Source organism: Microcaecilia unicolor, chromosome 2, assembly GCF_901765095.1.
Source record: "Microcaecilia unicolor chromosome 2, aMicUni1.1, whole genome shotgun sequence".
In the NCBI taxonomy this organism is placed as follows: domain Eukaryota; kingdom Metazoa; phylum Chordata; class Amphibia; order Gymnophiona; family Siphonopidae; genus Microcaecilia; species Microcaecilia unicolor.
This window is the reverse complement of record NC_044032.1, coordinates 43,673,774-43,685,940: the sequence shown is the minus strand read 5'-3', so window position 1 is coordinate 43,685,940 and position 12,167 is coordinate 43,673,774. Positions and strand designations below refer to the sequence as shown.

Here is a 12,167-nt window from a genome sequence, read left to right as displayed (position 1 = left end):
TAAAGTCTCCAAAGACTAGGAATGAGTATGAGAGGTAAAATGGTCAGCGAGCAAGGTTTGCAGCAATTGAAAAGAAAAGGGGGAGGGAGGTAGAGAAGTAAAAAAAAATGCAGGGGTGGAGGTGAGACAAGAGAAAACTACAAGGTTTCAAGTGGGCCCTATGAGTCACAAGCAAAGCCTGAGAGGCCTAACTTAGAGGAATATATAACAGTGAGACCCCCACTGTGACGATCAGGCTTATTGACGAGATGGTAGGAAAAACCTACTGGTGTTGCCTGATTGACATAAATCATCTGTCTTGAATAACCATGTTTCCGTAAGGCAGAGTAAGTCCAGTTTATGAGAAACAATAAGGTCATGAATGAGAAAATATTTGTTCTGCAAGGAACGAGTATTAAGGAGTCCAATTGAGAGTGTGTGGGTGGGAGAACAGGGAAGGTAGGCCAGAGGGCTGGCCAAGGGGAGAGGGTATACAGTGGGGGAAATAAGTATTTGATCCCTTGCTGATTTTGTAAGTGTGCCCACTGACAAAGACATGAGCAGCCCATAATTGAAGGGTAGGTTATTGGTAACAGTGAGAGATAGCACATCACAAATTAAATCCGGAAAATCACATTGTGGAAAGTATATGAATTTATTTGCATTCTGCAGAGGGAAATAAGTATTTGATCCCCCACCAACCAGTAAGAGATCTGGCCCCTACAGACCAGGTAGATGCTCCAAATCAACTCGTTACCTGCATGACAGACAGCTGTCGGCAATGGTCACCTGTATGAAAGACACCTGTCCACAGACTCAGTGAATCAGTCAGACTCTAACCTCTACAAAATGGCCAAGAGCAAGGAGCTGTCTAAGGATGTCAGGGACAAGATCATACACCTGCACAAGGCTGGAATGGGCTACAAAACCATCAGTAAGACGCTGGGCGAGAAGGAGACAACTGTTGGTGCCATAGTAAGAAAATGGAAGAAGTACAAAATGACTGTCAATCGACAAAGATCTGGGGCTCCACGCAAAATCTCACCTCGTGGGGTATCCTTGATCATGAGGAAGGTTAGAAATCAGCCTACAACTACAAGGGGGGAACTTGTCAATGATCTCAAGGCAGCTGGGACCACTGTCACCACGAAAACCATTGGTAACACATTACGACATAACGGATTGCAATCCTGCAGTGCCCGCAAGGTCCCCCTGCTCCGGAAGGCACATGTGACGGCCCGTCTGAAGTTTGCCAGTGAACACCTGGATGATGCCGAGAGTGATTGGGAGAAGGTGCTGTGGTCAGATGAGACAAAAATTGAGCTCTTTGGCATGAACTCAACTCGCCGTGTTTGGAGGAAGAGAAATGCTGCCTATGACCCAAAGAACACCGTCCCCACTGTCAAGCATGGAGGTGGAAATGTTATGTTTTGGGGGTGTTTCTCTGCTAAGGGCACAGGACTACTTCACCGCATCAATGGGAGAATGGATGGGGCCATGTACCGTACAATTCTGAGTGACAACCTCCTTCCCTCCGCCAGGGCCTTAAAAATGGGTCGTGGCTGGGTCTTCCAGCACGACAATGACCCAAAACATACAGCCAAGGCAACAAAGGAGTGGCTCAGGAAGAAGCACATTAGGGTCATGGAGTGGCCTAGCCAGTCACCAGACCTTAATCCCATTGAAAACTTATGGAGGGAGCTGAAGCTGCGAGTTGCCAAGCGACAGCCCAGAACTCTTAATGATTTAGAGATGATCTGCAAAGAGGAGTGGACCAAAATTCCTCCTGACATGTGTGCAAACCTCATCATCAACTACAGAAGACGTCTGACCGCTGTGCTTGCCAACAAGGGTTTTGCCACCAAGTATTAGGTCTTGTTTGCCAGAGGGATTAAATACTTATTTCCCTCTGCAGAATGCAAATAAATTCATATACTTTCCACAATGTGATTTTCCGGATTTAATTTGTGATGTGCTATCTCTCACTGTTACCAATAACCTACCCTTCAATTATGGGCTGCTCATGTCTTTGTCAGTGGGCACACTTACAAAATCAGCAAGGGATCAAATACTTATTTCCCCCACTGTAGATATTGTTCTGATGAGCGAGAAGACAGATTCTGAGGGAAAGTGGCCTGTAACCCCAGAATACTGGAATTGGCTGCGAGAAACACATAGTAAAAGTGCAGAGCAGGGGGGAGATAAAGACACTAAAAAAAAAAAATGGGTAGACTAGTTCATCATAAACAAACAACAAAAAGGGTGTGCATGAAGGAGCGCACTAAGGAACAGGACCTGCTCCTTGTTCATGCTCCTTCATCACGCACATGCGGCACTTGCCTATGTGGCATGCACCACTAAGGTTCTTTGAAGAAATAGTACCACCTTTTGTGAGATCACTTCCGGCATGGGTGGGCTTGGTAGTCTGGAAGTTTTACCACAGTGAGGAGACAGCAGATATCAGAAGGAGCTCTGAAAGATATAAGATAGCAGCAAGCATTAGCTAAAAGCAGAGAGCAAATAAATCATTTATATGCTCCTTGTATCATTTTGAAGAAGAGAGCTCAAACCAGGTCTTCCATTCTAGCCATTAGGCCACTTCATTCTTTCCAGTATAACCACAACATGTGTGGACCAGATCATGCGATACTCTCTCTTAGGCATTAGGTAGCAGGAGAAAGGAGGGCGTGAGGGAGATTTGATATTATGATAATCCTATTGAATATTTCTGTGTTGGTAGTTATTGTACACTGTTTTTCTACTGTGACCAGTGGAAGGTATTGTGATAAGTAAAATATTACATTTTCATACATGAAATCAAATTGATTGCAGAGATAGAGAACGTGGGACAATGTCATATCCAGCTGGCACAGATTCTACGAGATGAGGCCAGAAAGATGGAGGAGTTCAAGGAAAGGCAGAAGCTGCAGCGGAAAAAGGTGAGGCATATTTTCCAAGTTAACATCTGGCCTTTCTCAAAAGAATATTTGGGGGCAGCCCAGTGACTTAGTAGCAGCACTGTGTACTACTTTGCAAAGGGACTCCAGTTCAGTTCCCAAAACATAGTGGAGGAGTGGCCTAGTGGTTCGGGTGGTGGACTTTGGTCCTGAGGAACTGAGTTCGATTCCTGGCATAGGCAGCTCCTTGTGACTCTGGGCAAGTCACTTAACCCTCCATTGCCTGCCGCATTGAGCCTGCCATGAGTGGGAAAGTGTGGAGTACAAATGTAACAAAATAAAACTGGTCTTTAGCAGCCCAGATCAGCCATGTATGGAGCTGCTGGAGAGAGGGCAAGCAAGTCCTGGCACTCATCTAAGGCTGGATTTCAAGCCACAATGCAGGGTTTTGGAAGAAGCCTCAGGACACTGTTGCATATTCCCAGGCCAGAAATAACTGGAACAGTCTTTTAATACAGGGACTGGGCTTCCAAATGGCAGGTCTGATTTTGGTAAAGTTATATCTGATGAGGTAAATTCCCTTTTAAGAAAGCTAGTTAAGTTTTTTGTTTTCATGATCATTGTCCTTCCTACTTACTAAGGACCATTCCAACTCAATTAGTCGATTGGATAATGTCATTACTAAATGTGTTAGTTAGAGAAGGTAATTTCCCTGAGGAACTTGGGAAAATAGTTCTAACTCCAATTCCGAAATCAAATGGTTCAGAATTAACTGAAGTGTCTAATTTTCGCCCTGTTGCTAGTATCTCTTGGCTCACTAAATTAATGGAATCTATAGTTGCATCACAGTTAATGTCCTGTTTAGACTCACATCAGTGTCTCCATGAGTCTCAATATGGATTCAGACCCATGCACAGTACTGAATCTCTATTGGTGACATTGGTTACTAAAGTTAAGGCCTTATTAAGTCAGAATATTCCATCTGTTCTGATGCAATTTGATGTTTCAGGTGCTTTCAATGCTGTGGACCATGCATTAGTTGTAAATAGGTTGTGTGATTTGAGATTAGCTGGAAATGTCTTGGAATGGTTCAAGGGCTTTCTTAGCAACAGGCAATACAGTGATAGGAAGAATAGGAAATTTTCAGTTGCTTGGAGTTCTATTTTTGGTGTTCCTCAGGGCTCACCTTTGTCACCAGCGTTGCTTAACATCTTTAAGTTCCATGGATAATTCACTATTTTATGTTGCCTCTTGATGACATCTTTATCTTACTACCTTTGCCAAAGAATGTTGTTGATGTAGGCGTTTTAATTTCTGAATGTATTTCAAAGACCCACTATTTGGCATCTTCAAATTTATTTAAAGTAAAAACACAGCTAAGACCAAGCTGCTCTATTTTGGCACCTCAGTAACTAGAGTTACATAAAATCTAGTCTTTAAAACAAGGAGAAATACCCTTTGATAAATCATCTAGAGTATTAGATTTTATTTTGGATCGACAACTATCTACGGAGCATCAAGTTGATAATTTGTGCAAAGGGGTGTTTTGCTGAATTACGACAGCTTAGAGCTATAAGATCATCTTTTTTTCCAACATAGTTTAGATTGCTAGTATGGGCTATAGTTTTGCCACATCTGGGCTACTGTAGTTCTTTGAATGTTGGCATCCTCGCCAGAAACAGGAGTATGTCCTCTAGTGGTTCTTTCTCCAATGTTGTTCTGCTATCCGCCAGTGTACCTAGACTTGTCCCTAGGCCCTCTTCTATTTTCTCTCTCCACTTGTTCTCTTAGAGCGCTATTATCCTCTCATGGCTTTCAGTGCCATTTTTATGCTGACAACTCCCAGGTATACTTCTTTACATGACACTGCCACCAAGAATCCAGTTTCCAGAGGGGGTGGGATGTGGCAGAGGGTAACTCCAGACCAACGAAAGGTAGCATTTCTTCTCTGGGGGGAAGATTCAGGACAATGGTGGAGGGGGAAGGGGGAGGACGAAAAGTGCTGGATGTGGTCTGCCAAGATACAGCTGTAGTAGCAGGAAATAGGGGAGATGGTGAACCACAGGGAAAGGGGGAAGATGCAGGGGAGGGAGACAGGGGAGACAGGACCATGAGGACTGAAAAGAGATACTGGACCAAGGGCTACATTGGACCTTTCAGATCCTTGGAAAAACCAAGGATTTTGCTGGGCAGGGATGGGGGACTCTCCCATCAGCAAAATCCTCAGTCCTTTGTGATCTGAAAGGTCTGTTGTGGCCCTTAGTCCAAAGAGCAGCTGTAATTATATGTGCATATATTCCATGGGGTAGTTTTTCAAAGGGAAATTATGCATAGACATTACTACTACTACTACTTAACATTTCTAGAGCGCTACTAGGGTTACGCAGCGCTGTACAAATTAACAAAGAAGGACGGTCCCTGCTCAAAGGAGCTTACAATCTAAAAGATGAAATGTCAAGTTGAGGTAGTCTAGCTTTCCTGAGTAGAGGTGTAGAGGTTATGTGCCGAAGGCGACATTGAAGAGGTGGGCTTTGAGCAATGATTTGAAGATGGGCAGGGAGGGGGCCTGGCGTATGGGCTCAGGGAGTTTGTTCCAAGCATGGGGTGAGGTGAGGCAGAAAGGGTGGAGCCTGGAGTTGGCGGTGGTGGTGAAGGGTACTGAAAGGAGGGATTTGTCTTGAGAGCGGAGGTTACAGGTAGGAACGTAAGGGGAGATGAGGGTAGAGAGGTAACGAGGGGCTGCAGATCGAGTGCATTTGTAGGTGAGTAGGAGAAGCTTGAACTGTATTCTCTTTGAAAACTGGTTAATGTGTGTAGCTGCTGCATAAATTAGCAGCCAGTTAAATTACCTTTTAACCTTCCACAGCAAAATTAATCCTTTCCTCTGTGAATAGTATTTTTTGCTTTCCTTCACCTACTGCATTGTCTTGAGAAGGGTCTCACTTGCAAGAGTAATTGCATGTTATGGCAGTCTGTGGCTCCATGGCAGTGTTGTCTACTGCCATGCAGAAGCTCCTGGATCTGGGGGTTGATAATAGTAAGCTTAATAGAAACATTTAGCTCCCCAGTGCAATAAGCAAATTACAAATTAATGCTGCATTAAAAAGTGTGTACTCTCAGAAAATAACAACACACACTGCTGGGGTAATGAGCAGCCATTTGCTGCAAATGTCTCCATTCCAATCAGTGCATGAATGGAGATTCACTCATGCACTGTCAGGAAGAGAGATGGGAGTCCCATAGAATTTTTTCCCTACTGTCCCCAAACTAAAAAAAAAAAAAATCCCTGGTAGTGTAGTGGACTCCTCTCATGTGAAACCTCATCCCTTGATCTCCCCACCCCCCTATACCCAAAACATAAAGCCATGGTGATCTAGTAGATTTCCTTCCTCAACACTCAAATTAAAAAGTCCCTGGTGGTTCCTTCTCCCCTCCCACAGCTCCCCTGTACACCTGGAAGGTGGGAGGCAGAAGCAACACCACTCACTCCTGCCTTCAGGTTGCCTCTTGAAAAATGGTGGTGCTTGACCCTACACAGTGCATTCTGGAATGCACCCCATGGTGTCAGAAATGAGGCCTGCATTGTTACGAAGTCCACCTGTGATTCCTCTTTGCCCAAGGGAAAAGTTCCTCCAAACCTTTGCATATGTATTTTCTTGCGGCCATGTTTGCTGGCTAGAACAATGTGTGTTATAAAAATACAGAGCTATGTTGTCGCAATCTCCACTGTAACTCTGTTCCCAGGAAGATGGTTCTGCAGGAATGATAGGCAATTTTCAAAAAGTCTATTTCCACTGGTAAAACAGCTTTGAATCTTGCTCTCATGATGTATTTGTATATCACCAAGAGGAAGATGGTTTTTATCCTTGGTCTCAGAATTATTTGACAGAAAGAAGAGTCCTACTATGGCCTGCTTCAAGGAGCCATAGTACAAGAAATGTGAATTTGTCAAGAAGCAAAAATATGTTTGCCAACTGGAGACATTTCTCCCCTAATTTCTAGCAGCTTTATTTATCCTTGTAAAAGCCTATGGAACTTGAACATCCCCTGACTCAGTGTTCAAGTTCTTCAGGTTTATTTTATAGATGCATTCAAAGCAGACTCTGTTTTAAAAAAGGGTGTGTGTACACAGTCATGAGAGCCAAAAGCTTGTAAAATTATCAATATTTCCTTCCTTAAACTGTTTGTGGTCTGCAGTTCAATAAAGGATTTTGTTGCTTTTATTTTTGGCATTCTGAATAGTATAATGGGTGTAGAAAGCTTGCCACAAAACAGAGGTATTTTTTTAACTACTGGAAACAGTCAAGGCAGATGGTGTTTCTATTTTTGTATGGCAAAAACTGCGAATTTGCATCAGAATGAACTAAAAGAGTAACAGGGTGCACACACATGTATCCCAAACTTATTGCTGTGACACTAATTTGAATTCAGAGAAATAATTTTCAGTTTTGCTTCTGAGACTTTTTTGAAAAATATATTTAAAAATCTCAGTGCTACAGCATGCTTTCTGGGGTGATGAGACCCTTCTTCAATAATTTTTTTCTTCCTTGGAGCAAGTAGGATGAATTCCGTGAACCTCTTCACTGGTAGTCACTAGGCTCCCTCAAAAATTCAATTAAAAAAAAAAAGTTTTATTTTCCATCTGGGAAATGTCTTTAATTCCCTTTTCAAAATTTGTACTTCTGTTTTGCTGACACCATCTTACTTATCATAGTAACATAGCAAATGATGGCAGATAAAAACCTGTACAGTCCATCCGGTCTGCCCAACAAGATAAACTCATTTTACATGGTATGTGATACTTTATATGTATACCCGAGTTTGATTTATCCTTGCCTTTCTCAGGGCACAGACCGTAGAAGTCTGCCCAGCACTGTTCTTGTACTAAGTTCTGAAGCTAACGTCGAAGCCCCTTCTAATTTACACTCAAGCCCATCCCTATCTATTCAGTCACGATCAGGGCATAGACCGTAGAAGTCTGCGCAGCTCCAATTTTGTTTCCCAATTACTGGCGTCGCCACTAAATCTCCGCTAAGATTCCATGGGACCATTCTTTCTAAACAGGATTCCTTTGTGTTTATCCCACGCATGTTTGAATTCCATTACCGTTTTCATCTCCACCACCTCCCGAGGGAGGGCATTCCACATATCTACCACCCTTTCCGTGAAAAAATACTTCCTGACATTACTCCTCAGTCTGCCTCTTCAATCTCAATTCATGTCCTCTAGTTCTACCGCCTTCTTATCATGGCTAAGAAAAAGGCCACAAGTTTCAAACAGTCTACTGAATAAAGGGGCCCTTTTACTAGCATTAGTACGTGACTCCTGCGTGCTAAAAAGCAATACTGCGGAATGTGCTGAGGTGTTCCTCGGTAGTGCGCTGCTCAGCATGCGCTAATCCTGTGCTGAAATATATATATATTTTTATTTTTCAGTATGGGAAGCATGCCCATGGGCGGAGAGTAGGTGCAACTTGCGCTAATCAGGTAGCGGGGGCACATTGCTGCATGCTGCCCGATTACCATGGGAGTAGTGTGGGAGCCCTTACCACTAAGTAAATAGGTGGCACTAAGGGCTCCCATGGTAATGGCCCTGTGCTAATTGGGAAATTAGCATGTTGCCATTAATGGGGGATATAGCATATATCCCCATATATCCAGTATTGTCTTATAATATTAGCTTGTTATACTAACCTCATGCTTTTTTATTATCATGTTTACCCAAGATCCTTCCATAATACTAAATGTCTATTTTATTATATACTAGTAAAAAAGGCCCGTTTCTGACACAAATGAAACGGGCGCTAGCAAGGTTTTCCTCGGAGTGTGTATGTTTGAGAGAGTGTATGTGAGAGTGACTGTGTGTGAGAGAGAGAGAGTGAATGTGCGAGTGTGTGTGTGAGAGAGAGTGAGTGAGTCTGGGTGCGAGTGTGTCTGTCAGAGAGAAAGTGTGTGTGTGAGAATGAGAGTGTGTGCAAGTGCTTATGTGAGACACAGTGTGAGAGAGAGAGTGTGTTTCACACAGATACAGTGTGTGCGAGAGAGCAAGTGTGTGTGAGACCGACTCTCTGTGAGACTGAGTGTATGAGACCAAGAGTGTGTGAGTGACTGTGTGACACAAGAGTGAATGTGATACAGTGTGAGACATAGAGTGTGTGAGAGACAGTGTGTGAGAGTGAGAGAGAGAAAGAAAGACATTGACTGTGAGAGAGAGTGTGTGAGAGAGAGAGAGTGTGTGTGACATCTCCCCCCCCTCTCTGTTGTCAGCCCCCCCCCTCCCTCCCTCTCTGCAGCCAGTCTCCAGCGATTCCTAGGCAGGGGAGGAGTAGGGAAACACGCGTTTCCCTACTCCTCCCCCTGCCGGGGTCGCTGTTTGCTGCTGGCTGGGTCGCGGGTAATCCTTCCAGCTGGGCCGCAGCTTGTCCTGGCCACCCACGTCCCAGATGGTGAGGGGCACGCTGTTCTCTGGCTCCACCGACTCCACGTCAAGCGAACACAAATATAGTGTATTTAAAATTTCCCCCCCCCCCCGGTCTATTTTCGCACATACCCACAGCTAGCGGTGGTCCTCTGCTCTTCGTGCTGCACAGATAATGAGTTCTTCTGGTGAATGCCCACAGCAGGAATATTCTTCTGTCGTTCTAGCAGTGGTCCTCTGCTCTCCATGCTGCACACAGATAATGAGCCGTTCTGCTGGTGAATGCTCCTCTCTTCTTGCCATGTAGTTTCCTCTGATAGGTCCGTCTTACGTCGCGTAGCATTGCCTGGGAACAGTTCAGCGATGGTCCTGTGCGCTTCAGAACGTTGAGGGTGCTTTTTTCTGATTGGTCCGTCATGCGGCTTACGTGGAGTACCGTTGCCTGGCAATGTTTCTGCGATCCCTTCGGTCAGTTCACTGTAATTTTTCCGCCCTCGACGTCATCACGTTTGATGCGAGGGCGGGGCAGAGAGACATGGTCAGTGGGGTGGCTTCACCACCATGAACTAACAAACCCTTCAGGGAGTGACTGAGTTGACTTCAGAACGTTGTCTTCAGAACGTTGAGGGTGAGTTTTATTATAGTAGATTTCCACTATTCATGATGTATTGTAAGCCACGTTGAGCCTGCAAAGAGGTGGGAAAATGTGGGATACAAATGCAATAAATAAATAAATACACTCATTTTACTTCTGCGCTAAAAGTGGCCGCAGTGCATGGTAAAGCCATGCGCTAACAGCGCTGGCTAGTTTTTAGCATGGCTTAGTAAAAAGACCCCATAATAAAAAAATGTCAATTAATTACAGATAATTTCATTGAATGCCTGCATTAATCATGATATGAAAAGATGCCTAATTGGTACCAAAATTTATCCTAGGGTCATAAAACTGCAAAGGCTCAAGCTCCAGGACATCTTTTAGACCATTCAGTCGCCAATCTCTAAATCAATGTCAACATCCTTGACAGCAAGTCCTTAGATTTGAGACTGTCTGGCTCGAACCCATTGTCCTTTATTGTTTATTATTTATATATTCCACTTTATCCAGGGTGGATTACAATACCACGTTCATAAAATCAAACACAACAGCAGATACAATCAAAATAAAACAACTATACTATAATAAAATAACCACCAAATAAATCACCATAAAATACATTGGCTGATAACACAAATCCTAACTTACCCAGCACATGGCCAATGACATAATCATTCGGTAGCCCAACAGATTTTCATTGATATCCAAGTTGATGCCTTCACTGACCATTCATTCAGTGTTAAATGCTACCTCATCTTCCTCTATGGGGTTAAATAAGAGGCAGGACAAACTGCCATCCATTCTTCTCAGGCTTCCTTGCATAAGTCAGCAGAGGAGGACAAGGGATTGAGAGCTTTCAACATTGAGCAGTAGGCTTGTATATCAAGACTTTTGCAGAATACTAGCCTAAAGGCTGACATAAAGGAAATCTGCCCTCTTAAGAAGGCTGGGCAGGAGCAAGTTCCACTACATCAAAGAACACTGAAGACCACACCATGAAGCATTTATATTGTCATCAAGGAACTAACAACCAGGAGCATTCATTCTCCTCAAGCTCTCCTGCATAAGGCACTTTTGAGGCTAAACAAAATAGCTCAGGTTTCGAGGCTTTTCTAGCATACTACCCTAGAGACTCAAGCTCTGGAAGCCTGTCCTCATAAGAAGGCGAGAAAGGAGGATGTACCTTTGATGCCAGAGAGCAACGTAGGGCTTTATGAGTGAAACTATGAAGTCAGTTTTCAGGGAGATGGCTAACATGTTATTTTAAATGGGCAAACAGTGTAAGTTTCCTGGTTTTCATGGGAGATTCCTGGGCTGTCTGCTCTACCTACTTCTGCTCACAGTGCCAGGTCTCCTTTCTTAACTGGCATTATACAATGGAGTTGCAAGTGGTGGAGATCAGACCATGGCTTTCGCTTTGGAGGCATGTGAATTCAGCTGAGACACATGCACTCATGTTACCCATGCTGCTCCTCTCAGCTCTATGTACTTCCTCTCAGACTGAGGGAAGGGAGAAAACTATGGAGAGGATGGCTGCTGAGAAAGGAGAAGTATACCGTAAATCATCTCTTGTGTTCAGATTTTCCCTTTTTGAGGTGGCTAAGGAAAGAATAGGTTGTATTAAAAAGGAAGTTGTGATACTTTTGTAAGGCTTACAGGAGTGCTGCATTCTCATTACATCCCTACCTTTGTTGCAGTTTAAATAAGACTATGGGCCAATATTCTATGCTGTTATAAATTATTCCAGAAAGAGAGAGAGAGGTAACAAAGACATAAGGACGTTTTGATGAATACTACTAATAAGATACTATGGAGCTCATTTTCGAAAGAGAAGGATGTCCATCTTTCAACATAAATCAGAAGATGAACTTCCTTCTCCCAGGGACGTGCAAATCGGTATAATCGAAACTCGATTTAGGACGTCTCCAACTGCACTCCATCGCAAGGATGGCCAAAGTTCAAGGGGGCGTGTTGGAGGCGTAGCGAAGGCGGGACTTGGGCGTGCCTAACACTTGGATATCCTTGACACATAATCGAAAAAAAACAAGGACGTCCCTGACGAACACTTGGACGTTTTCACCCGGACGTGTTTTTATTACGACTAAGGCACAAAAAGGTGCCTGAAATGACCAGATGACCACCGGAGAGAATCGAGGATGACCTCCTGTTACTCCCCCAGTGGTCACTAACCCTCTCCCACCCTCAAAAAACATCTTTAAAAATATGTCGTGCCAGCCTCTGTGCCGGCCTCAGATGTCATACTCAGGTCCATGACAGCG

At 43.9% G+C, this 12,167-nt stretch overlaps 1 protein-coding gene across 1 annotated transcript in view; it reads left to right on the top strand.

Annotated features, from left to right (window-relative positions):
• LOC115461849 (proline-serine-threonine phosphatase-interacting protein 2-like) overlaps positions 1 to 12,167 on the top strand; it is a 260,520-nt gene that overhangs the window by 164,085 nt on the left and 84,268 nt on the right. The window contains exon 5 of the mRNA XM_030191905.1: positions 2,812 to 2,918. Within this exon, the coding sequence (XP_030047765.1) occupies positions 2,812 to 2,918 (107 nt within the window). The remainder of the gene's footprint in view (positions 1 to 2,811; positions 2,919 to 12,167) is intronic.